The 27,526-nt window shown below is 48.2% G+C and overlaps 1 protein-coding gene across 1 annotated transcript in view; it reads right to left on the bottom strand.

Annotated features, from left to right (window-relative positions):
* Positions 1-27,526, bottom strand: part of Cfap221 (cilia and flagella associated protein 221) — a 74,665-nt gene that overhangs the window by 15,861 nt on the left and 31,278 nt on the right. The window contains 12 exon segments of the mRNA XM_028893947.2: positions 39-146; positions 1,484-1,564; positions 3,865-3,992; positions 7,743-7,848; positions 9,705-9,803; positions 11,230-11,319; positions 13,306-13,393; positions 15,647-15,755; positions 15,948-16,059; positions 16,137-16,254; positions 17,668-17,827; positions 23,735-23,838. Coding sequence (XP_028749780.1) covers positions 39-146; positions 1,484-1,564; positions 3,865-3,992; positions 7,743-7,848; positions 9,705-9,803; positions 11,230-11,319; positions 13,306-13,393; positions 15,647-15,755; positions 15,948-16,059; positions 16,137-16,254; positions 17,668-17,827; positions 23,735-23,838 — 1,303 coding nt within the window.

Genomic DNA, 27,526 nt, shown 5'->3' with positions numbered 1-27,526 from the left:
AGTAGTAAGAGCAGTTCTTGAAGTTGCAGATGCATTACCTCAGCACCTTGTTTCAGGGGTCGAGCAAGCTTCTGAAGTCTGTAATTTGTTGAGGACTTGTTGACAGAAAATGGTTGATATCCCTTGATTTTGTATAACTGAGGAACCTGAAATTGAAAGAAGACAGCAGATTGGCAACACTTAAGAGCCTGCTTTGTGCAGCTACTTCCTTCAAATGGAAACATTCCTTCTTGGAGGAAGCCTCACTGAGGCTCAGGTAGTGAATGAAACTCACAAGTCTCAAGTAGTCCCTGAAACTTACAAGATTCACAAAAAGCTCCTTCTCCAAGGTTAACAATTGCTGGGGAGAGGAGCCTCTCTGATTAGCTGAGCTGCCTACAAGTTGTCCATGGTGCTTCAGAGATGCAGCTTTAGTGAATCTTCACCCATGACAATGTGGGGATTCAGTGATGCAGCTGCCTTTGAGTCATCCATGTTCCTATATGAATCACCTCACCCATGTACCTGTAAGCAATCCCAATAAAATGATTCTGGATCATTAAACTAGACTGGGGAAAACAATTTCTTTGGTCTGACATCAGTGCTCTATCTAGGGTGAATAGATATTTGTAGTTCCTTTAAAAAAAAAAGGCTCACAAGAACCCATTACTGTTTGGTAGGATTAATGTCTCAATAAAGGCTGCCTAACAGGGCCAGTCCTGAGCCTCATTCTGAGTCTGGGCACATGTCAGTATTCAAATTATTTTCTCATGCCAGATAGCTTCACTGGAGACATACATAAACGTATTTTTACTTTCAAAAGCACAAGTGGTCCCACACTTCAAGAACTAGCCAGCATGCCTTTAATCCCAGCTCTTGGGAGGCAGAGGCAAGTGGATCTCAGAGTTCAAGGCTAGCCTGGTCTACCAAGTGAGTTACAAGACAGTCAGGACCACACAGACAAACCCTGTTTCAAAAACCAAAAGAGAAAGAAAGAAAAAAGAAAAGAAAGGTTGACTAACTTGTGTCCTGAGTAGAGCCGCAGTTTCCTATATGTGTAATATATACTGTACCCACAGGAAAAATCAGTTTCCATATTTATGTTAGAAAGAACCTGAGGAGTGCTCAACACACCATCAAATGATAGAGAAAGCTACAATGTGCCATTCTATATCAACTAGAATTGAGTGATACTAATGAAATAATGCAATTCAAATTCAAGCATATTTTGCTCACTTGGTAAGGAACCTGAGGGCCAGTGAGATGGCGCAGTGTGTTAAGGTCCTTGTCATCAGGACTGATGATCAGAGTTCAACTCTAGGATTCTCACTGCAGAAGGAGAGAACCAACCCCCTAAAGTTGTTCTCTGACTTTCACACGGGCACTGTGGCACGTGTGCCTCCTCAGTGATAGACAGATGATAGACGGACAGGAGGACAGATGACAGACAGACAGATGACAGCTATAAGCAACCAGGATAACTTATGTTCTATGCAGGTCTCACCTTCAAAGTGAAGTAGGGATAACTGTGCTTGACTTGAACATCGGAAGGCTTGATGGGGACTAGTCCAAGGCCATCGAGAGCCTACATGGGAAAATGAAAAGAAAACTATAAAAGGACAGATGGACATCTCTGTGGGTTTTCATTATGTTTTCAAACATTGCCTGAAGAGTTCTATGCTCAAAACAGCTCTTCCTGTGACCACAGTTGCTACCTTAGCTGTGGGCACAACGGCGGCCCTCCCCATAGCTCTTTGTGTCTGAATCTTATGGACTATCATGGAGGCTGCAACGTGTCCTTCTGTGATGGTTAATCCTGGTTGTCAACTTGACTGGACCTTGGAATCAACTCAGAGATAAGCTGCTGGGCACATCTGTGATGGGGTTTCTTGATCAGGTTATTTGAAGTTGGAAGTCGTGCCCTGAGTGTGGGCGGCTCCACCCAGTGTCAGCCAGACAGAAGAAGGTCTGAGGGGAAGCTTTGATTTTTTGCCTCATTGCCTGGGTGTCTCCCCAGGAAGCTCATCTCCTGTTTCTGCCACTGCTGCCACATTCCTGTGCTGAGATCAGAGCTCAGCTTCTCTGGGTTTCCACTGTGGATTGATGACCAGTGGCTGTCCAGGAATCCTCTAGGTCTTCAGTGGCAGGCTGGGACTGCTGATGCATGCAGCCTGTGGATCCAGTAGCTACCAGGTCCTCAGCCCCTCCAGTATAAGATAGCCACTCTTAGACTACCCAGGTCATAAGGTGTAGACAAATCGAATAATCTTCTCTCAGTATATATATTCATTCTATCAGCTCCTCAGACTTGACAGACTTAGCTCATGAACCCTTGGAAGTCAGCAACTGGTGAGGTCAGCCCTCCTCAGGAGTCCCCTTATCTGAGGGAGCGCCTCACAACCTTCTGGTCTACCTCCTAGGACAGTTTGAAGTCAAAGTTCAAAGGTTAGCTCTTTCAACCTGTGGGAGCTTCAGAGCTCCTCATTGGCTCAGCTGAGTGCTTTGCCAAGGAGCATCATGGTCCCACCTCTCTAGCGAGGCCCTGCCTCTGTGCTGGCCTTCCGTAGGTGCTGGTCCCCAGAGAGCTTCCTGCATAGCGATCTGCCTCAGACACCCAGGGATCCTGGGCAGGGCCTGGTACACTCCAGTACCCAACAAATGTCAGACCGGGGTGTGCTGGGCCGCTAATGCGCCATCATTTGAAAGAGATGTCTCAGTTCAAATTTGCTGCATGTTTTTTAAAAATGTGCGTCTTAGACTTGATGAAGTCTGGTACCCAAAGCCCTTAAGATGTGACTTGTGGGAAGTGCCATGTAAGGGTTAACTAACTATGATCCTTATTACTATGGCATATTATTACTATGTGTGTGCTGATATGTGTGCAGCTCATGTATGTGCAGGTAGGTGTATGTGTATACACATGTATGTGGAGGACAGAGAACAGTTTGGCTGTGTTGTGACGGTTTATTTTTAATGTTACTGTGTGTGTCTGTGGGGGTGTGTGACATGTATGTGCGGGTGCTGTCTGAGTCCCCAGGAGGACACTGGATTCCCCGTAACTGGAGTTATCGACGGTGGTGAGCTACCGTGCATGGGTGCTGGGAACCGAACTTGGATCCTCTGGAAGAGCAGCCAGGGCGGAGCCATCTTTCCTGCCCTCTGCTCTGTTTTGTGACACAAGATCTTTCCTTTCCCCTGGAACTCACCGTTCAGCTACACTGGCTGACCGGTGAGCCCCAAGGACCGGCCTGTCTATGCCTCCCCAGCACTGAGGTTACACATGCTACCACGCTGGGTTTTTTCCTTTTTTTTAACCTGGGTTCTGGAGATCAATGCCAGGTCTTTGTGTTTAACTGACGTATTTTCCCTGACCAATTAACTATTATTCTTTATAATGAAGCACCATGCTCATAAGGGAAGAGGAGGCATTGTCACACGCTAAGAGAGAGATGGGGGTGGCAATGTGGGATTTCCCAGGCTGATGGGTTGGCTTGCCTGATTCTGGCCACATGCCCTCCTTAGCAGACTGGGCCCTGACCGAAACGGCCATTATCTCGGCCTTCCATTTGCCAGGCTGGGAGGCTCATGTGTGCACTGTCTCCCAGCTTCTCTCAGTTCCCACTCCTCTCCGCCCAGTGCCCACGCTGGCCTTCAGACTGGGAATCAGCTCAAGTCAGCAGGAAGCTCCTCCAGGTACCCATGGATACAGAAGGCAGGGCAGATACGGCAGTGGATGCTCCCTGTTTCCTACTGCTCGTAATTCCCGAAGCACGAGTCTCCTTCAGAGCCTCTCAGAGGAGGTGGACGGACTGAGAGCTGGCTTGTCTGGCAATCTGCCCGTACCCATGTGATCCCGTCTGCTGCCCTTACAGAGGAGACACCCACCAGCTCGTTGTAGCTCTGGGAGTCCGATGGGAAGGCGAAGGGCAGCACTTCCTCAGGCTGCAGCGAGAACGGACAGGGGCACTCCTCCTGACTCAACTGGGCCCATGGGTATCTGTAGGGAGTCTCAGCTAGGGAAAGACAAACATTTCTGTGTGAAACCAGCATCTTTGGCGGTCTACTTACCAAATACCATTTGCAACAGAGCATTCGTGTTTACATTCTTCAGTGGTGTGGTGACTGATATGCCACGCTCTCACAAACAGCCCTAGTTAAATGTATTGGGTCACCAAACACACACACACACACACACACACACACACACACCCCTCATAACATATGCAACACACACAAGATATGCAACATACACACACAACAAGATATGCAATACATACAACACATGTCAAACACACACACATAACATATATACACACACATATACACACAACATACCACACACACACATACATATACATACAATATCCCTACAGTGTTACATGCACACACACATAAAACATACCACACACAACACACAGCATATAACACATAACATACACACACAGCACACACATCTCTCACACACATAGCACACACCACTATTGCACACACAGCACACTCACACAGAAAGACAGACAGACAGACAGACAGACAGACACACACACACACACACACACACGAAGGCAGAGGAGCGATCTACAGAAGTAGGGGAGAAAGGAGGAAATTATGGCTATGGGGTAAATACGAATGATTAAAAGACATATACATGGATGAAAATGTCATACTGAAAATCATTACTATGATAATATATGCTTATGTAGACTTTAGAGAGAATATTCATATTTATGTATGCTCAAGCATGTTTGCATACATATACATGCATGGCATATACGTCTATTGTCAGTTTACTTGCATTTGTTCCCTTTTTCCCTCTCTCTCATTTTGCGACAGGGTCTCATATGGCCCAGCCTGGCCTCGAACTCACTATGTAGCTGAGGATGACCTTGAACTTCTGGCCCTCCTGCATCCATCTCCCAAATGCTGGGATCACAGGTATGTGTTGTCAAGCTACGTTTATGGGATGCTAGGAATGAAACCCAGGGCCTCGAGAATGTTAGGCAAATACTCTGCTAACTGAGCAACATTCTCAATCTTTTTTCCCTTATATTTATTTATTTGTGATTTTTTTTTTCAAGACAGGGTTCCTCTGTGTAGCCCTGGCTGTCCTGGATCTCATTCTGTAGACCAGGCTGGCTTCAAACTCAGGCATCCGCATGTCTCTGCCTCCAGAGTGCTGGGATTAAAGGTGTGTGCCACCACTGTTAGTTTTAAATTTTTTATTTCATTTTTGCTTATTAAGTTACAGTTCTCTTAAAATTTAATTTTATTTTTAAAAGATTTTATTGTTATTTTTAATTATGGGTTTGTGTAGATGAGTGCAGTCCCCAGAGACGCCAGAAGAGGGCGTTAGAATCCCTGGAGTTAGAGTTACAGGTGATTGTGAGCACTGGGGACCACACTCTGGTCCTCTGAGAGAGCAGCAAACTGAGCCACCTCTCCAGTCCCAGAGACCAAATTCCTTCTTTAACAAAGAAAAAGTTGAATTCTAGAGAGCTTTTGTAGATAACTGAAGAGGCCTAACTTAACATCAGCTATGACAGGCTGCAGACTAACAATACTGGGACTCGGCTTCACCATTGCAATAACCAGGAAAAGCCACAAACTGTACCCTGTGGGAGACCAATCAGAATTGAGACAAACAAGTACTAGATGCTCCAGAACGTTAAGGACAGCTTACATCATCTGTATATAGGTTGCCAATTTCCTTGGATCAACGCTAGTGCCAATCTCTGTTTGACAAGACTTCTGTTACCTCACTCCTGCCCAATCAGGAGTCCAACCCCCATCTAAATCTGGAATTCCCCTACATCCCCACCCTTTACTCCTTAAAATCCCTGCCTCAGCTGAGCTCAACACTCTCCCTGATCCAACAGCTGTGTCAGAAGGGACGGGAAGCCCAAGCTTGAGCTTGTGATGAAAGCTCTTTGTGTTTGCATATGAATTTGGACTCCTGGTGGTCTCTGGGGGACTCTTGACACGGGTGTAACAATAACCATGTGTGATTTTCATGTGAAGTTTACTGTTTTGTTGGTAAAACACTTCCCTTGTTAGGAACTTCAATATTAGAAATAAATACTATAGGAGGAATAAAAAGTAATCAAAATGCTGCAAAGCATCGTGGGAGAGAAGCAAGGTAGTCTTGGTGGGGGGGGCACCTTATTGCTTGGGGAGGTGGGGGAGTGATAGAGGCGGGCCTGGAGGAGCGTGGGCTGGCACAGCTGCCGTGTTCCTTCGTGTGAACTCAGGCTGGGAGAAAACTATGACACGACTTTTGGGTTCTTGGAAGCAGCTTGTGGATCAGAGGGTCAGAATGAACCAATCTCTTTCTCTCTCCTTTAACTTCCTTCCTTCTCGATTGAGATGTGCATGTCTATGTTCAAATGCTGCACACGTATGTGCAAGTATGTAGCATGTGGGTGTCTGCATGTGGAGGCCATAGGAGAACCTTAACTCTTGTTCCTTGGGTGCAGTCCACTTTGCTTTTTAAGACAGCCTACAACTTGCAAGGTAGACTAGGCTGGCCAGCCAGCCAGCTCCAGGGCTCCTTGTCTCCACCTTCTCCGTGCTGGGATTACAAGCATGTGCCACCATGGCTGGCTTTTTCTGTGTGGGTTCTGGGGATCAAATCCAGGTCCTCACACTCACACGCCAAGTCCTTTAGTGACTGAACTGTGTCTCCAGCCCTGATAACTCAGAATTTCCTGAAACAATAGACAGTATGTGGCTTAAAGCTTTAGTGTGTAAATGCTAGGTTGAATATACACGAGATTCAATCAGTCATTTAGTAACTATTAATTGCTGGGGGATGTCTTTCTGTACACTGTGAATGAATGTTTTTTCCATTGGTTAATAAATAGGCTGCTTTGGCCTATGGCAGGGCAGCATAGAGGCATGCAGGAAATCCAAGGAGAGAGACAGGAAAGAGAAAGGTGGAATGGAGAAGATACCAGACTGCCATCCTAGGAACAACATGGAATGGGATGCAGGTAAAGCCACGGGACACGTGGCGATACATAGATTAATAGTTATGGGTTGAGTTAAACTGTAAGAGCTAGATATCAAGAAGCTTGCCATAGGCCATACAATTTGTAAATAATATTAAGCCTCTGAATGATTATTTTATAAGTGGCTGAGGGACTGTGGGGCTGGGCGGGACCGGAGAAACCTTCCGGCTACAATAAATGACAAGTATTCTCGTGTCTCTGCTGATGAGAGGCAGCAATGGGCAATAAGAGGTCGAGCTGAGGCCAGACTGCACAGGTGATACCACTCCGTCTAGGGTGGGCAGACCTTTGTGACTAACGGGGCAGGCGCTTGAGCCAAAGCTGTCATGGAGATCTGAGGTAGGTGTGGAAATAACTCCAGAGATATCCGTATCCCCACCCTCAAGGATGAGCAACTACACATGGTAGTTTGGAACTTCACCAAAGGCTGGGCTAGGTGGCCAGGGAGCTTCTGGGGACCTTGTTGGCTCTGCCTCCCAACTCATCGTCACTGGGACGACCATACCGCCTCTTCTGTGGTTTCCAGGGGCTGAACCTCAGGTCCCCACATTTCCCAAAGCAAGTGCTTTGCTTTCTGAACCATCATCCCATCCCTGACTTTGCGTCACTTTAAGCTGTGAAGTCAGTATTGATTACTTTAATGGCAACAGGAAACTGATGTATAGAATTTGTGATGAGATTTGACTTCGCCAGAGCTGAGCTCATCGAGGAGAGACCTCTAAGAGGCCATGGTCATCAGCATCACTCAGCTCTCCTTACCTTGTATTAGTGATTGCTTGGCTTTGTCGAGCCTTCTCTTTATGTCTTCTTTGTCCATGTCACGGATAGCCTCCAGCACAACGAGCATCCTTCGTTCAATCATGATCTGGAATTGGAAAGAACAGCTTCGGGTTAGGAGTTGATACCCGGTTCTCTTGGCTGTCCCAAGGTGAGCAGCTTTGCGTCAGCAGACACTCCCCACTGTGAGGCTCTCCTGCCACTGGCTCCAGTGTGATGGAGGGAGACCTGCGGAACTGAGCCAACACTTGCCTTCCTTTGGTCTACGGCGATTACTTCAGGGATTTTGTCACGGCAGCAGAAAGTTGAATAACACACCATGTCTTAGTCGTTGCTCTCCCTTGCTTGAGGATGGCTTTGTCCCTCGGGAAGCCACACTCAAGAGGAAGAGATGAGAGGTCTGCGGGTGGTATAAGATGCCGGAGGGGCTCAGCACACCCTTTGCGTCAAAGAACAGAAGGATTGCTCTTTTGAGGAGAGGTAGACCAGTTGGTCAAAGCACAGGGGTGAGCCCTAAGGAGGCAGGGAAGTGTTCTGGTCAGGGAGAAGGAATGGAAACCCAGGCCCACAGCAGGGGATGATGTTCATGGAAGAGGATGGGGACAGTGTAAAGGACAGAGGTGAGGCTGACTTTTACACAGGGCTAAGGATCCGGACCCCGGTCCTCATTCTTATGTGGTAAGTACTTTACTGCCTGAACCATCTGCCCAGCCCCATCAGACGCTCATTCACCCTGACAGTAGGAAGTCCCTGGAAGCTGTGGATGTGCTTGATGGAAGACAGGTATGAAGGGGAGCCGCGGTTAGGAGGGGACTCTGAGAGGAAAGCAGTGAGCCCAGTGTCACCCCAGAAATCCCCCGTTCTCCACTGAAACAACGCCATTGCTTTCGAGCCATTGTATGACCCCAGCAGCTCCTCTCCTGTGTGCACACCTTGGAGAGTGAAAAACCACGTGGGCTCTGACTTGGGTGTGAATGTTTATGGCAGCATTGCTCAGAATAGCCAAGTGGTTATATAATGAGAATTGTTGGGATGCCCACCAGTGAGTGAACAAATAAAGAAAACCTGGTCTACCCCAACAGTGGAATATTACACAGTGATAAAAAAGGGTGACACACCCGTTGTGACACCACTGAACTTGAAGATGCAAGTGCAAGGAGCCAGTTACAAAAAGCCACATACTGTATGATTCCATTCACATGAAATGTCTGGAAAAGCCAAGTCCATAGGGATAGGATGTAGATTTAGTGGCTGCTTGGGGAGGAAGGGAGAGGGTAGGGACTGCTCCTTTCTGGGTAATAAAAATGTTCTGAAATTAGCTAGCAGGCAAGGGTGTGGCTCAGTCTGAGTGGGCTTGCCTGGATTGCACAAAGCCCGGCTTCCATCCATAGTGTAAACCTGGTATGGTGGTAATCCCGACAATCAGGAAGTGGAGGCAGGAGGATCAGGAGTTCCTTGGCTATACATGAGTTCAAGGTTCCACTGGTCATAGACCCTGACCAAATACATAAAGAGGTAAATATCACACAGCAATGGTGACTGTCTAAATGTGACTACACTAAAACCTCACTGTCCCAGTTAGCTTTAACTCCATCCTAGCTGAGAAGGGAAATCCAGATCAGACTGTCTGTGGAATATTGTCTCGATTGTTAACTGATGTACGAAGACCCAGCCCACAGCTAAGTGCGAGCCTGAGCAAGCCAGCAAGCAGCGTTTCTCCACGGTTTCTGCTTCCGTTCCTGCCCTGATTCCCTTCACGATGGACTGTGACCTGGAAGTGTACACCTCTTCCAGGTTGCTTTTGGTCAGAATGCATTATCACCACAACAGAAAGGAAACTGGAATGCTTGCTCCATGGGACATTTTGCAGAGGCGATGTTGTCCCCCCCCCCCCACAACTAGACAATCAGAAGCTAAAGAAGGTGATCTAGAGCCGAGAGTTACCCTGCGCGATGCCTGCTGGAACCGTCTTTGTGCCCGGAATCTGCTGAGCCACATGTTGTTAATAAGAGGATCAAAGTTAGGATGGAATTCCTGGACTTTCTGTGGATATAAAAACACAGGCACAGCTTACATTCAATTACAGACTCTTCGGCATGAGCATTTCATAAATGTGTTAGAGTTTGATTTCTGGCTAGGTGTGGTAATACTTGAGTCTGTAATGCCAGCGAGGCTGAGGCAGGAGCATCGTGAATTTGAGCTGAGACTATCAAAACAAGCAGAAACAGAGGGCAGCAAGGTCGCTTGGAGAGGAAAAGTGCTTGCCACCAAGTCGGATGACCTGAGCTCAGTCTCCGGAACTGCCATGTTGGTGCTGGGAATCCAACCTTGGTCTTCTGGGAGAAGAACAGACAGTGTTCTCACCACTGAGCCACCTCTCCAGTCCCCACTTCATTCTTTTTTGGGGGGGCGATGACAGAGTGTCTTGCTGAAAAGTAGAACTCACTAATTTGAATAGACTGGCTCTGTATCCCCAGTGCTGGGGCTAAAGGCACAGGCAACCATATCTGGCTTTTTATGTGGGTACTGGGTTTGAACTCAGGTCTTCAAGCTTTCATGGCCTGCACTTTACCAACCGAGCATCTTCCCAGACCATGATTATAAGTTTGGACATTTTCCTTGCAGATACATAGTATCCTAGTTAGCTTTAGCTTGTCATGGCCTACAGACATTTGAGAGGAAAGTCCCAGAGGAGGATTCACCTGGATCTGACTGCCCTGTGGGCAGGTCTGGGGGTGGTGGTAGTGTTGGTGGTCCAGGAGCTTGTCTTGACTATTAAGTGGTATGAGGGCCCAGCTCACCCTCGGCAGCACCACACCTTTGTAGGTGGTCCCAACTTGTTTAAGACAGCTAAGTGTAAGCCTGCCTGTGAGCCAGCCAGCAAGTGTCCTCCATCGGTTCTGGGTCCTTCCTTGGCTGTGAAGTGAGTGTGTGGTCAGAGGTGATGCTGTGTGGAATGGCAGGCAGCCCTGCCTGGGAGCTCCTGCCTTGAGTCCCCTCAACAACAGAGTGTGATCCAGAGCTGTGAGCCAAATAAACCTTCACTCCCCCAAGCTGCCATTTTGTATAAAGAATGTATTTGATTTTAAATCATGTGCCTGTATGTGGGTGTGTGCTCCTGTGAGTGAGATGCCAGTGGCGTCCAGAAGGGGGCATCTTACACACTAGAGCTGGAGTTCCAGCAGGTTTTAGCTGTCTGACATGGATGTTGGGACCTAGACTTAGGTCCTTGGAGAGAGCAGCATGCACTCTTAACCACAGAGCCAACCTCTCTAGGCTCCTGAAGTTACTTTTGGTCAGAATGGAAACCAAGACACCCAGTAAGACAGCATCCTGGGAATACAAGCACACTAAAAACAATTGTTCCCTCCTAGTGAAGGGGTTTCTATAAAACTCATTGGTGCCTTTGGAAATGAACAGTTAAAGAACTGGCACTTGATTAGATGCCAAGTGAAGGGAAGTTACTCACCTCCTCCAGTTCACGGACGACCCGCTTGTTGCTCTGCTCAGTCTCGAGTCGTTGAAACTCTTCCTCAAAAACAGGGTCGCCTCTTTTTTGCTAGATTTTTATATGAATAGACACATTAAAGTCAAAGACAAATGCATAAAACTTTCTCTTTAAAGCTTGTAGGAAGCAGGGCGGTGGTAGCGCACCCCTTTAATCCCAACACTCAGGAGGCAGAGGCAGGTGGATCTCTGAGACCACCTGGTCTACAGATCAAGTTCCAGGACAGCCAGGACTACACAGAGAAATCCTGTCTTGAAAAAACAACAACAACAACAAAACAGAAATCAAAAAACCACCATACACACACAAAACCCAAAAACAAACAAAAAAAAAAAAAACAAAAAAATGAAGCTTGTAGGAACCAACTAGACAATGGGTTACCTATGTCCTGCCATGGAGTACTGGCGGGTGAAAGTGTTCACTATTCTTACTGACATGGGGAGCTTTAACAGATACAAGGGTCTCATGTAGCCCAGGCTGGCCTCAAATTCACTATGTATTTGAGGATGACCCTGAACTTCTATCTCCTGCCTCCACCTCACAGAGTGCCCCAGGCTAGCTAGGAATCAGTCCCTCACAAAAGATGGGACTCTTTTTTTTGTAACTTGACTGCAGGTCCTCCAGTGTGGACTCTGTATAGGACAGCATATTGTAATGCCCCAAAGGCAAGAACGCCCAGAAGGTGGTAACTCCCGAAAGGCTGGCCACAGGGGCCTGAGAGCTGGCTTGGTCGTTAGGAGTGGTTTCTGGGGCTTGCAGAGGAGCCTACATTGTGCTGAGTGGCTCACAACTGTCTGGACCTGCAGCTCCAGGGGAGCTGAAGCCCTCTTCCGGCCTCCACGGGCACCCCACTCACAGGTGCATAGAATTACAAATAAACAACTCTTTAAAACAAGATTAACCATGTCCACATCCTTCCTACTCACTGAGATCCTGAAGTTCACACTACGAAGCTTTGCTGGTTTTTATTTTTTTTGCGGGGGTGGGGAGGGGGGGAGTGTTGGGGGTGAACTGGGTTCCCTACAATTCATATGCCAGTGCCTGTAACACGAATTACTAATCTATCTTACAATAAAAAACCCAGAGCCAGATTTGGGGGTAAGTGCTGAAAGATCAGAGAGACAAAGGAACAAGCCACTGCCACATCTTACCTCTAAGACCCCTCAGCCTGAAAAGCCTCAATTCCTATCTCCTCACCCCTTACATACCTTTCTCTGCCCAGCCATATTTCCTTCTTAGTGCTGAGATTAAAGGCATGTGTGCTTCCCAAGCATGAGATCTCAAGTGCTGGGATTAAAGGTGTGTGCCACCACTGCCTGGCTCTGTTTCTCTCCTAGACTAAGTCAATCTCATTCCAGGGTGGCTTTGAACTCACAGAGATCCAGAGAGATCTCTGCCTGCCAAGCACTAGGATTAAAGGTGTGTGTCACCACTGTCCAGGCTCTATGTTTAATCTAGTGGCTTGTTCTGTTCTCTGATCTTCAGGAAAATTTTATTAGGGTGCCTAGCACCTTGTCATGTGACTATATTTGGCATTTAGCTCTGGGGTGGCTCCTGACAGCAGTTTGGGGCCTCTCTTCTTCATGCTCTGTGGACCACAGGACAGGTGCCTCACATCTGGAACCACAGCCTGGGTCTGAGTCATCTCTCTTTGAAGGTCTTGTTCTCTCTGCTAACTCTTGCTTTCTATTAAGATGGAACTCACTGTTGCTCTGGCTTCTGAATGTCCCCAGCAGACCCAGCATAGGTCTCTTGTGTCATCTACAGACACTCTTGACTCATTATTAGCAATTTCTGTGTGATCAGGCCCCTGCCTCCACAGTCCTATGCCAGGCCTCTCCTCCCCGGGCCCTTCTCTCGGGACTGAGCCTGGGCCTCACACACGCAAGGCGAGCGAGCGAGCGCTCTGACGTTCAGTGGTCGGTGGTCCCTCAGCTTTTCTGTGCACGTTCTTTCTCCTGATTCGGCAATCATGCATACAGCAGGAGTGAGAAAGACGTGGGAAATAAATGACAGTGAATTCGCAGCCATGCTGACCTTGTACTTGTCCTGTGCTTTCTGCCGTTCCTCGCTGAGCTCTTTTCTATACCTGAAAGTGGTGTGGTCACTACCAAGGTGCACCTGCCTGTGGAGACAAACAAAAACAAAAACACCCAAGTTCCAGAAGTCATCAGCGAACACCGCCTCTGCAACGAGTGTTTTAGCTATGTTTTATAACCAAGAAGGAAGGGGAGAAATTGGAAGGAGCCACCTCTGGGGTGAATAATCTGTCCCATAAAATGAAGCTTATCACAGGGTGTTGGTGCTACAGACCTTTAATCCCAATATTTAGGAGGCAGAGGCATGAGGATCCCTAAACCAGGCTAGCCTGGTCCACAGAGTGAGTTCCAGGACAGCCAGGGCTACCCAGAGAAACCCTGTCTCGAAAAACCAAAACCAAAAAAGAAGGAGGAGGAGGAGATGAAATCAGGCTCATCTTCTAGTGATTCATGCTAAAAACATTTATAAATTAATATAACAAGGGCCCAAGAGATGGTTTATTCAGTAAAGTGTTGGCTTTGCAAGCAGGAGGACCCGGGGTCGATCCCCAGGAGCAGGCGCCTTGTACAAAAGGCAGGAGTGTGATATGCTCTTGTTATCCCAGTGCTGTGGAGCTACAGACAGATCCCAGGACAGCCAGGACAGCCTGCTCGGTGAGCTCCAGGCCATCGAGAGGCCCCGTCTCAGAAAACAAGGTTGGGGCTGGAGAGACGGCTCTTCCGGAGGACCGGGGTTCAGTATGTAGCCCCCACATGGTGGCTCACAAGGGACTGTAACTCTAGTACCAGGGGTCTGATGCCCTCTTCTGTCCTCCACTGGTACCACACATACACTGACAAACGTAGGCAAAACAGGATACACATAAAATAAAATAAATAAGTCTTTAAAGCAAACAGTGTAAGGTGGATGGTACCTGAGGAGCAATACCTGAGACTGATGTCTAGCTTTCACAAGCACACTCTCTTCCTCCCGTTCTCTCTCTCTCTCTCTCTCTCTCTCTCTCTCTCTCTCTCTCTCTCTCTCTCACACACACACACACACACACACACACACACTCACAGTCCCTTGCACTCATACACATTTATACATACACTCATTCTAACTCACACACACTATCACACACACTCATTCTTCCAGACTCACATTCACACACACTCATACATTCTCTATTACACACATTCTCACACACATTCATTCACACTATCACATGCACACACACTCACACACATCTGTCTCTCTCACACAAACATACTTACACACTCACACTCTCTCTCACACACACACTCTCTCTCACACACACACATACCCCGAATGCTCAGCATCACTAGCAGTCGGGGCAATGCAGCTTTAAGCCATACAAAGCAACAGGTGTTTCTGAGGCTGTAAAAAAGCTGCAGCTCTCCAGTGATGCTGATGAGAATGTAAACCCAAGCCAGTGGTTGAAATGTGGTGTGTCTACACAATGGAATATTATACAGTCACAAAAGGTGTTGCACTAGTCACAAATGCTGAGCTGTGGATGGAGCTTGAAGATGTTTTAGCTGACAGAAGCCTGCGACTAAACCTTGCACCATTGGCGAGTGCATTAATTTAGTATCTATTTTAAACTGTAAGTCAGAAGAAACTGAATGGACAGGTGGGATGGCTTAGCAGGAGGAGGGGCTTGCCACCAAGCCTGACATCCTGAGTTCAGTCTCTGGGACCTCCATGGTGAAAGGACAGTTGTCCCCTGGCCTCCACAGGTGTGCCTCAGTATGTATGCACCATGTCCACGATAAACAAACAAACAATGTTTTAAGTTTAAATACATGATTTAAAAAATTAAATGTGTCTCTAGAAAAAACAACGGGACATGTGCATTTTCAGCGACTCTTACTGAAGCTGAACACACGGCCAGGCTCCTGGGGTTCTCTGGCTTCAACTGATGTAAGAAGAAGTCCATTTGACCCCAGAAGCACAAGAATGCTTCTCTCTGAACGCCTGCTGCCAGGACTGTCCCCAAAGGCTCCCGCTGCACAGGGGCTCACCCCAGGTCTGTCTGGGAGCAGGGGCCGGGGTGGCAGGCAGCTGTAGCCAGCAGGGAGGAGGGGCCAAGCCTCACACCGCTCACTGTTGTCCCGCCCTGTCCTCTCTGTGAAGGAAACAACATGTCTTAGCGACAATAATTTATTCTAATAGCCACCCATTCTGAGCTAGGAACACCGGCTGAGGAGGAGGACTAATTGAATTCACCAAGGGAGTTTATCAAGAATGGCGTGTCATTGTGTCTCCTGCGTCAAAGGCCATGCCCTAAAAGCAGTCACCTGTCACTTGAGACACATTAACCCTCAATATTTACCACTTAAGATGGTTCTCGCTCTCTTCCTGGATGTTCTGTCTGACCTTCTGTTCAAAGAGCGCCTCCTTCATCTGTCTGGTTTTGGAGATTTCATCACCCTGGTCCAGGACTGCAGGCAGGAACGGGCAGAGATCACGGCCATAATCAAATCAGTCATTTGTCCAGACAAACACAAGTTTCTAACCATGCCGCCTAACAGACATCTAACTGAGTTTTGTTCATAAATAATAAATGTGACTGGACACATTTCTTTCTTATTCTGCCCCAGGGACTGGTTTATGGCAGACCGAGTGGCTGTTACCTTGTTTTAATTCCTTAATCTTCAACTTTCCCGGTTCTTGGTTTAGGACGGTGGCCACAGCAAATGGATTGGACAGATCTGCTGGAAACCGCAGGTCGTGGTACTCGATTTCCTGGGGACCAAACCGGGAGGGAAATGAGTTTTCTCCCTGCCTTTCCTTTGCACTGGGGGGTGCCCCCACCCACGTACCTTCATTTTCGGAGGCTTGGCCATGGTGGGAGTTTGGTAAAAGTGTACATATCTTGTTTTTTCTGGAGGAACACTTACTTTCTGAGAACGAGTATTTAATCTTTTGAACTCTTCTAGTCTGGAGTTTAAAACAGATGTTAAATTAGTGTATAATCCAACAGTTTGGGTTTGTTTGAATGATTTATTTTTATTTTATGATTGTTGCCTGCATGTTGCCTGTGTACCTGATGAGGCCAAGAGTGCATCTGATTCCCTGGAGCTGCAGTTCTAGACAGCTGTGAGCTGCCATGGGGGTGCTGGGAACTGAACCCAGGTCCTCTGGGAGAGCAGTCAGTGCTCTTGACTGCTGACCCATCTCTACGCCTCCCCAGCTCAAGGTGTTTGTTTCTGTGTTCTTTCTGATAAAACTATCATTCATAGATCAATATTATAACTAAACTAAAAGTAAGTTTGTGGGTTAAAAGGAGTCCATGGGAACAAATTTCATATCAGTATATTAACATATAATCATATATAGGTATATGTACTTATGTATGCACACATATACACACCAGTGGTTGTCTTCCCCCCCATTCTTTAAAAAAAAAAAGCCAGTTATTTATTGTGTATGTGTGTGTACATGTGTGTACCATGCACGTGGCGGTCAGAGGACAGCACCACTCTACTTCTGTTGTGTGGGTCCCAGGTACAGAACTCAGGTCATCAGCCTTGGCAGTCAGTGAGCACCTTTACCTGATCCCTCTCTCCTTTGAATTCCTCATTAATATGGTAAGTGGAAACTTCACAACAGGCTAGGGAATGCTCTGGTGGTCTAGTATAATTTATTTCTAGCCTGTAGTTCTTCAACAGCTTAAGCTGATTATTTTAGAAACCAGGACTTTGATTTACTTTCTTAGTAAAAGAAGAATTATGCTCTTTGAAGAACAAAAACAAAATGGGGGTGGGGATCTAGTTGGGCTGGCAGAGCTCCAGCCCCTAGGCGTGAAAGCGCTTTATGTAGATTCATCTTGTAATATAAATGTTTTTGTAGTGCTGGGTTGAACCTGGGGCTATGTACATGCCAGCCAAGAAGCCAATGACTGACCTGCACTCCCAGCTTTAGAAACAAATTTCTGGGGGTATCACAAGAAAAGAGAACATTTGGATTTTTTCTTTTTTTTTTTTTTTTAAATGCAGGTTCTTGCTATGTAGTCCAGGCTAGCTTTAAACTCATGATCTTCCTGCCTCAACCTCTTCAGTGATAGGATTCCAAATGTGTACCACAATGCCCATAACTGGATTGGATTTTTGATGAAGTGTTAAGTGGAAATTGGGGCTGCGGCTACAGCTCAATTGGTACTTTTCTAGAATGCACAGAGCCCTGGCTTCCATCCCCAGCACCATATAAACTGGGTGTGGTGGTGCATTGTCTGTAATCCCAACACTCCGGAGGCGGAGGCAGGCAGAATGTCAAAGTCATCTTGGTTCCACAGTGAGTCTGAGGCCAGCCTGGGCTACATGGGTAGACAGAAACACCATGAAGAAGCCATACGGTAAGGCCATGTTGGGGTGGCAGGTTCCAGTGAAGACACATTCGTACGGCTGAGAGTTGAACTGTGAGATCCACAACTGAATTTTTATTTGTGCCGTCCCATACTGGATGGGTGTGAACGTGACGGTTACTTTTGTCTTCCCGTTAGCTGGAATTATTCCTGTAAGGAGAGAGAGAGAGAGAGGTGGGTGGTGTTGATTGCATCAGTTACTTTTCTTCCTGCTGTAGCAAAATATCTAACAAAAGCAATTTAAGGGAGGAGAGTTTGTTCTGGCTCACAGTTTGAGGGGACAGTCCATCATGGTAGGGGAGTCATGGCTACAGGAGTGTGAACGGCATCCGCAGTCAGGAAGCAGAGAGATAGAGGCTGTGCTCAGCGCCCATTCTCCTTTTAATTCTGTCTGGGACCCCAGGCTATGGGAAGGGACTTCCCACTTTGATGAACCCATGCCCTGTTCAGAAGTTTTTCTCCCCCTCTGACATTGCCAGGCAAGATGAGCCGTTACAGAGGTATCTGCTCTGCTCACCAAGTGCCACTGAAGAGGCAACACAAACCCCATCTTGGCAGCACAGCGTGGGTGCGCCTCTGCTTGCTCCACAGTCTCTTCAGTAAGTGCCCAGGACCCAACTTCTGAGCGTTGACACAGACTTGCTTATCAGTGGTTACGCAAATCCTTTCCAACAATCAGCTGATCATGTAGCTACATAAATACGGTCGAAGGCATCTGCATTTGTACCTCAAATGTAAGTTCCCAGAATGCTGACCCTAGAGCAAGTGACCAGGATGCAATACCAAAGCTATAAGCCACACGGAAAATTAGGAACACACACCTGGGAGTTTGGGTCCAGACGGTTTAGTTCCCTGTGTTTCTCTGCGGCTTTATTCTTTCCTCTCAAGTCTCCCTCCCTCCCTCCCTCCCTCCCTCCCTCCCTCCCTCCCTCCCTCCCTCCCTCCTTCTCTTCCTCTGGTGTTGGGGCTGTTGCTTGGCAAGTGCTCTACCAGAAAGCTACACCCCAGACCTCCTCCTTTCAAATCTTTCAGATGAACTGGTGTTGCTTTTACTGTCAAACAGCTCACCTTGACATATTGCTGTATCTCTGGTGCCATTTGGGCTTAGAACACTGTACGTCTCAGCCTGGGCCTTCACAGCCTGAACAAGTCAGGCTGTGCCACTCATCCTCAGTAAGTCATTAAAGAGACAAATTGATAGTGAAAGATAGAAAAAAGAGATTTAGCCAGTGCACGGCCACTGAGAAGGACAATGAAGAGGTGCAATGACCCCCTAAGTCCACCCATGGGATCCTCACATGAGGTTCAGGTTTAAATAGAAGATAAGAGGTGTGTGCACAGCTAAGCTGTCCTGGTCAAGGTGTGGTCCTACCCATCACTGACCCATCATAATCTCAGGGTCAGTCTCCCTGCAAGGTGGTCTGACAGGCTGTCAGAACTGTGTGACGTCTGTGTGGCTCCTACCTGGATGTTACTTTCCAGGGAAACTGTAAGCTCCCAAGGCAGACATCAGCTCACAGCTCTTTTATCGACCTGAACCCTTCCTACGGTACTTTAATAACAGGTAGTTAATAGTTTCTAAGAGAGGGAGAGAAATTCTCTCTAAGTGGTGTTGCCACTGGCAAGGTACCCATGCTCTTGTGGACAACCCCTCACCCATGCCCCTGTGGACAACCCCTCACCATGCCCCTGTGGACAACCCCTCACCATGCCCCTGTGGACAACCCCTCACCATGCCCCTGTGAACAACCCCTTCCCCATGCCCCTGTGAACAACCCCTCCCCCATCCTCCTGTGAACAACCCCCCCCCCCCTGCCCCCTCACCCATGCCCCTGTGAACAACCCCTCCCCATGCCCCTGTGAACAACCCCTCCCCCATGCCCCTGTGGACAACCCCTCACCCATGCCCCTGTGGACAACCCCTCCCCATCCTCCTGTGAACAACCCCTCCCCATGCCCCTGTGGACAACCCCTCCCCCATCCTCCTGTGAACAACCCCTCCCCATGCCCCTGTGGACAACCCTCCCCCATGCCCCTGTGGACAACCCCTCCCCCATGCCCCTGTGGACAACCCCTCCCCCATGCCCCTGTGGACAACCCCTCACCATGCCCCTGTGGACAACCCCTCACCATGCCCCTGTGGACAACCCCTCACCCATGCCCCTGTGGACAACCCCTCACCCATGCCCCTGTGGACAACGCCTCACCATGCTCCTGTGAATCACTCTCATGAAACACATTGGGACACATTACATACATATGTGAAAATACCATCACAAACCATTATATCATATAAATAATATGGAAGAGTGAGGAGATGGCTCAGTGAGCAAGATGCTTGCTGCACAAACAGAAGGATCTGAGTTTGGATCCCCAACACCCATGTAAAACCTGACAAAGCAAACACATCTGTAACCCCAGCACTGGGAGGGCTGGAGACAGGTGGATGCCTGGAGCTCACAGGCCAGCCTAGCAGGGACAGTGAGAGACCCTTCCTCAAAAGGTAAGATGGGGGAATAATTATGGTAGGTACCCCAATGCACCGAGTGCACGAGTGCATGCTCTCCCACACACACAAATGCACGCTTGCAGCATGCACACACATACCTACAAAGTAGGTGTTGGTTAATTTCCTGAGCACAGACAGAGGTAAAAATTATTCATTGATGGCCACTATTGCATCTTAAGTCCGGGCCAGGTAGAAAGAGTCACCAGAGACAATGGGTCTGCAGGCCAACAGCAGGTCATTTGGGTAGGAATTCCAACTGAAGAGACTTTAATACCTTGACCATCACTTGGTCAGAGCATCACCCTGTGGGGCCTGCAGACCATTCAGGACTTGAGGCCAAGAGCATCTCCAGCTCATTAACTTAAAAACATAAGGACAAGCTCTGGGGTTGAGGATGAGGATTCATGTTTACCTTGACCTGGGAGATGAATTTTTTTAAGTGCTCCCAGCCTAGACATAATACATAAAACCCACTGTGGAGACGTAGCCTGGGCAACCAGAGTAAGCTGGGGTTTTTTTTTTCCCTGTTAGTGCAGCTCTGTCACTTGGACATGATGGTGGCAGGCTGTGCAATGTTGACAGTTGTAGACTATGTGCCAAGTTTTGACAGCCACTGCTTGGCCAAAACTCACAGTGGCCCAAAGGAGTGATGTCCTGTGTTTTATAAGTGAGAGAGGTATTCTCAATATTCAACCTCATTTGGAAAAGTCTACCTCAGGGCTGGGGGTGTGGTTCAGTCTGTAGGGCGCTTGCCCAGCATGCATGAAGATCCCCAGCCCCACACAAACCAGCGTTAGTGGTTCCAACACTCAGTAGGTAGAGGCAGCAGGATCAGAAATTCAAGGTTATCCTTGGCTACATAGTGACTTCCGGGCCATCCTGCAAACAAGTGTCTGTGGAGCAGGCAGTGAGATGGCTCTCAGTAAAGGTGAATGCTGCCCAGCCTGATGGCCGGAGTGTGATCTCCAGGCCCACATGGTAGAAGGAGAGAACTAACTAGAAATTTGTCCTCCGCTCACAACACAAACGTGCATACACAAGTACATGAAATAAACACATGAAAAGGTCATAAAAATATAAAGCCCAGAGCACTATTCTTGGATCAATTACAGATCACTACTTTCAGCACAGCCAGGAATAATGAATAATGTTAAGTCACAGGGTGGGGAGCTGGGTGTGGTGATGTATGTGATGTACGGATGTGGTGATGTGTGGTGATGTATGTGATGTACGGATGTGGTGATGTGTGGTGATGTATGTGATGTACGGATGTGGTGATGTGGGTGATGTATCCCAGGACTTAGACTAATGCAGGAGGATCTCCAGGTCTAGGCTGGTCTACACTACCTAGCAAGACAAACAGAAGCAAACAAAAACAAGCAAAGGCAACAACAAAAACTCAAAGCCAAGAAAGTCCTGACTGCAGAGATGGCTCAGTGGTGAAGAACATTTACTGCTCTTGTTGATGGCCTGAGTTGGGTTCCCAGCACCATCATCAGGCAGCTCCAGGGGGGTCTAAGGCCGTCTTCTGACCTCCATGAACACCGTATGCAGGTGGCATACATACACACAGGCACACCCAAATAAAAATAAAGAAGGCCGCAGTTTATCAATGTAAGCATTATGAAGAACACAGAACAACACTGAACAATGAAATCACGTGGGGCCCAGCTAGTTCAGTCTGTAGCGCATGAGACTCTTAATCTCAGGGTTGTGGGTTTGGGCCCCACATTGGGCAGCAGGTATGGAATATTATTAAGGACCAGCCTTAATAATATTCTTCCTAGGGGCCCAGGAGAGAAACTACAAACGTCAAGAATTATTTTCGGGAAGAGAATCTCAGCACACTGAGCCCTTAGTCCATTGGTTTATTCTTCATCCCCCTAGTCTCTCGGGTTTACAGTTATAAACCCAAGCAATAGCAGTTCTCCCCCTCCAGCCAGGCCACCAGGCCTGAATTCCTGCAAGGTCATAAAGGCAGGTAAGAGTTTTCCTCAGGCAGTGACGTCAGGCTTTCCTTCACAACCCAGAGAGGGAGTGGTTAAAGGAGGAGGTCAACTGAGACCTAATATCGGTTAGTATATCCAAAAGGGAATTGATGTGCTCAGTCTACATTCCTAGAAGTGGCTAGGGAAGAAGTTAGGAGTCTATAATGTTAGTAAAGCTGTAAGAAGGGAGGGACTGAGCTTAAACTGTGCAAAACTATTACTTGAGGTCTACCTGATCTCCGTGATGTTTTTGTGTAGAATTTACCTTAATTCAGGAGTGGTGGTCTGGACTGCTATTTCTGTTAGTCCTTAGATGTGCTAAGGGAGATACCTGATTCTGGTGCTAAAAAGGGGGAAACAGATGGGTCTGAGGGAAGGAAGCTTCTCTTGAGGCTGTTCTCCAAATACCTTGAATGTATCTATCCAAAGAGTGATTAGTTCACACTGTTAGCAATTCTTAGGAAAAAAGTCAATTGGGAAAGCTATGAGGGCACACATGATATTCATAGCAGAAGACAGCTGATATATAATGAGCCATACAGCACCAAATACTTCCTGGGATTTGGCTTCCTCTGGAGGAATTCCTTGATCCCTTCAGGTAGTGGCTTTGCCATAACCAGCTGAGTTCTTATAATATATCCCTGTGGCCTGTAGCACACCAGGAAATACTGCTGTGTCATATCCTAGGTGACACTAACATAAAACAAATATGGGCATATTCAAATATTTAAATAAAGGAATACAAACATATACAGGGACCTTTTAAATATGTAAGTAAATTAATAGAAAATATAGGCATGGGCAGTGACTAAAAGAGGATAGAAAATAAAAGTATAACATAGAGCACGAAGACCTAGATGGGGAAAACTTGAAAAAAAAATCATCCCATACTGTTGTAGTTAGGATTTCTATTGCTGTGAAGAGACACCATGACCATGGCTTCTCTCATAAAGAAAAACAATTAATTGGGTGGCTTAGAGTTCAGAGGTTCAGTCCATTACCATCATGGTGGGACATGGCGGCGTGCAGGCGGACACGGTGCTGGAGAGGGAGCTGAGTTCTAGAGTCTTGTAGGCTACAGGAAACTGGGTGTGGCTTGAGCATATATGAGCCCTCAAAGCCCTCCTCCACAGTGACACACTTCCTTCAACAAATCCGTGCTTACTCCACAAGGCCACACCACCATGGAAACACAGCTCTGAATGTCCATGAGAGTGCTTCCAGACATGTCTAACCTGGCCAAGAGGACCTGTTGGATGTGGGCAGTGCTGCTCCATGAGCTGGGATCCTGGACTAAACAAAAAGGGGAGGGTGAGCTGAGCACCAGCGTTCATCGCTCTCTGTTTCCCGACTGCAAATGCCATGTGACCAGCTGCCTCACGCCGCCTCGCCTTCCCCACCGGGATGGGCTGTCTGTCCCCTGAGACTGTGAGACAGACAAGCCTGCCTCCCTTACGTTGGTTTTGCCACAGCAACAAGGAAAGCGACCACTATTCCAAGCCCTGCCTCTGACCCGAGACTGCTGGGGCAACTGGCTGTGTGACGTCACACCATCCTCACCTGACCTTGGTGCAATTGTAAAGGCCTGGTGAGACCGAAGCAGAGTGATGTGGAATTCGAAATCCACGGGACAGCTGCACTGCAAGGGGATCACGTAGCTTTTGCTGCAAAAAAAAAAAAAAAAAAAAAAAAAGCACAAGAAGGAAGTGGAACAGGGTCGTTCTTCTCTTTCACTTTCTTCTAGCTGACCTAGAAAGGACCAGGGACTCAGGAAGCACACGCAGTAACCCCAGCATCAGCTGGTGCCTCCTGTCTCACACTGACCAAGAGATCTGTCTGGAGGTGGGCTCTCGTGTAGCCTAGGCTGGCCTCAAACCTGTTTCCAGAAAAAATCCCGACAGAAGCGACTTAACGGACAATGGGGCTGTTCATCTCTCAACGCCAGGTTACGGTTCATTGTAGAGAAACTGAGGCAGCAGGATCTTGAAGCAGCGATGCCCACAGCCAAGAGCGGAAAGCAATGAAGTGATGCAAGCCTGCTTGTGCTCAGCTCTTGCTCCCTCTTACACAGTTCGGGACCCCATGCCCAAGGAGTGACCCCCCCCACAGGGAACAGGCCTTCCTGTATCAGTCGATGTAATCAAAATAATCCTCATAGACACACCCACAGGGCAGTGGGATCTAGACCCCCCCCCCAAATTAAGACTCTCTTCTCTGGTGACTCTAGATTGTGATGCATTCATGATGAAAACTAACTATCACACCAAGGCTGATCTTGAGTTTCTGGTCTTCTTTTCTCTAGCTCGTAAGTGCTGGGATTACAGGTGCGCACCGCCATGTGCACCGCCATGTGGTACTGAGGACGGAACCCAGGGCTTTGTGAGCATAGTCCTCAAAGACTCCACCAACTGAGCTCCATCTTTGTTCACACTCGTGGGAGAACTCCACTGTATCCATTGTGAGTGGAGCTGCTGGAACCTGCCTTCTTGGGAGGTACCCACCTGACCTATCACTGTGGACTTCCCCACCACCCTGGGCCTCACCTGACAGCACTAGGCTTTCCTGGATTTGGAGTCCTATACAGGTGGAATCATATGTACAGGAATCTCAGTGCTATCCCAGATTCACACACACACACACACACACACACACACACACACACACACACACACACAATGTTCAATAAATATTTTGATTTCAGTAACTATTTAGGAGACTATAAATGTGGCTTTTAAAAGCATGTCCAAAGCATTTATATTGGGCTTTGAAATTCATTATCTTTTAAAAATCTGTGAAGTATCTAGAATAGTTCAAAGATAAATATTTTTAAACAATCAAATTTCTTTATTCGTCCCTAAGAACTCTAAACCATTTCCAAAGAAATAAAGCATCACCGAGGGACTGTCCTTGTCTATCTCTGTTCCGTCTTCCTTTGCAGGGGTGACCCTTACTGAGGATCGTCTGTCTAAAATATCTACGTATTTAATAATATCACGACATTTGATGCTTGGGAAGACATGGCCACAGGAGGAGGAGGTGGCTGGTTACGTCACATCTCCAGTCAGGGAGGCAGATGGTGAGCAATGATGGTCTTCAGCTTGCTCTCTCCTTTTTACTAACCTGGGACACAACCCCACAGGATGGTGCCACCCACAAACAGGGTGGGTCTTCCCAGCTCAGTGAAATTCCTTTGGAAATGCCCTCCCATGTAGTGGGTAGCCATTCCAGCCTTGATCAGGAAGTTCCAACCCCCATTGAGGCTTCGATAACTGTCTCGCCTACAAGGCGGGGCCAAGAGAGGGCCCCGAAGACCCGAGATCCAGATGTGCGGCCTTCTCTTGGTTCCTGGACCCTGGACGCTGGAGGTAGACCGAGCAGAGTTCTCCAGAGAACACTGCTAGACTGCGCTACGTCTTCCCCAGACTCTGCAACCTACCTATCCCTTCATTTGTAAGTTACGCCACTAAATAAACCCCCCTTTTAACTACGTGGAGTGGCCTTAATAATTTCACCAATACTCCCAGACACACCCATGTGTGTTTTCTGGGTGGTTTCAAATTTGAGTCAAATTGCCAGTGCACTTGAGAACTCTCAACAGCTGTGGTTATTTCCTGAGACCTGCATAAGATACATTAGCTGATCACAAAGCCCATTCCTGCGTCAGGCACTACTAGGAAAGACAGCCAGTTTCCTTCGGGGACGTGGCCTTGGTAGGCTTCCCGGGCTCTAGGAGCCAGCTCTCCACCCATGTGCACTAAGAGGACACCAAATGAACTCAGCAGGTGATATGTTTAAAAAACTGGACCAGGACATGAAGTTGAGAGGAAGATCTGGATGGGGTGCACAGGAGAAGCTGGAAGGATTGGGGTGTATTGTATTCATGCATGAGATCTCTAAGAATAAAAAGTTAGCTGTCACACTGGGGCTCCTGTAAAGCAGCTGTCTTAGGGGACATTGCCCCCAGCCACTGGGCCAGCAGGCAGCTCGGCCCCCTCAGCATCATAACCTGATTGCCACTGTCCTCTACCTGCCTCTATCTCCAGCTGGGTATAGGCCAGGCCCACCCAGGTCAGGGAAGTTTCTTGGCTTTCTTGCATTGAATGGAGAAGAGAACCTGTCTCCACTCAGCTTCCAGGCAAGGGCGGGTGCTGCTCCCCGGGATCAGTGGGACCGTGGCCTCCTTGATCCCACGGGAATGAGCTCCACAGCTAGGAGCCTGCTGCAGCCCCTGAGCCTGCTGCTGCCCCTGAGCCTGCAGCCCCTGAGCCTGCTGCTGCAGCCCCTGAGCCTGCTGCTGCAGCCCCTGAGCCTGCTGCTGCCCCTGAGCCTGCAGCCCCTGAGCCTGCTGCTGCAGCCCCTGAGCCTGCTGCTGCAGCCCCTGAGCCTGCTGCTGCCCCTGAGCCTGCAGCCCCTGAGCCTGCTGCAGCCCCTGAGCCTGCTGCAGCCCCTGAGCCTGCTGCAGCCCCTGAGCCTGCTGCAGCCCCTGAGCCTGCTGCTGCAGCCCCTGAGCCTCATGCAGCCCCTGAGCCTGCCCCCTACCTGCAGCCCCTGAGCCCTGCTGCAGCCCTGAGCCGCTGCCCCTGAGCCCGCTGCTGCAGCCTCTGAGCCTGCTGCTGCAGCTCCTGAGCCCCATGCAGCCCCTGAGCCTGCTACTGCAGCCCCTGAGCCTGCTGCTGCAGCCCCTGAGTCCCCTGCAGCCCCTGAGCCTGCCTGGAGCCCCATGCAGCTCCGGAGCCTGCATGGTGCAGCTTCTCCCTGTTCCGCCGAAGGGCATTGTCTGATTGCTTCGCTTGCACAGGTCCCTCTGAGGTCTCTTTAGTGTCACAGTGCTCACTGATAGGAATAGGAGTAGAAGAGGTGCTGGGCAAGGGTACACTCCCTGCTCCATCTGTGTGTGTGTGTACATGTGTGTGCATGTGTGTGTATGTGTGTGGTGTTCAGAGGAAGACACCTAGTGTCTTTATTATTCTCCACTTTATTTTCTTGAGACAGGTAGGGTTTCTCACTGAACCTAGAACTTGACAATTCAGTTGGGCAACCAAAGAGTCACCTGTCTCTGCCTCCTAAATTCTGAGATTACAGGTGTAGGGGGCTATACATAAGGTTTTTTTTTTTTTTTCTTTTTCTTTCTTACATTCATGCTAGGAACCTGAACTCAGGTCCTCATGCCCAGCAAGAACCTTACTGACTAGACATCTCACCCTCTCCTGCTCCATTGGAGGAAGTGTACCTAATGACTTTGAAGAGATCTGTGCTCTGACTGAAGACCACTCCTGACACCTGCTAGGCAATGTCCGCTGGTAATTGATCCCTCCCTCCCTCTCTCCCTCCTTGAAACAGGGCTTCGGGTGG

Source organism: Peromyscus leucopus, chromosome 15 (genome assembly GCF_004664715.2).
Source record: "Peromyscus leucopus breed LL Stock chromosome 15, UCI_PerLeu_2.1, whole genome shotgun sequence".
NCBI classification, from domain to species: domain Eukaryota; kingdom Metazoa; phylum Chordata; class Mammalia; order Rodentia; family Cricetidae; genus Peromyscus; species Peromyscus leucopus.
The sequence above is the reverse complement of the archived record's forward strand: the minus strand, read 5'-3'. Positions and strand labels throughout refer to the sequence as shown.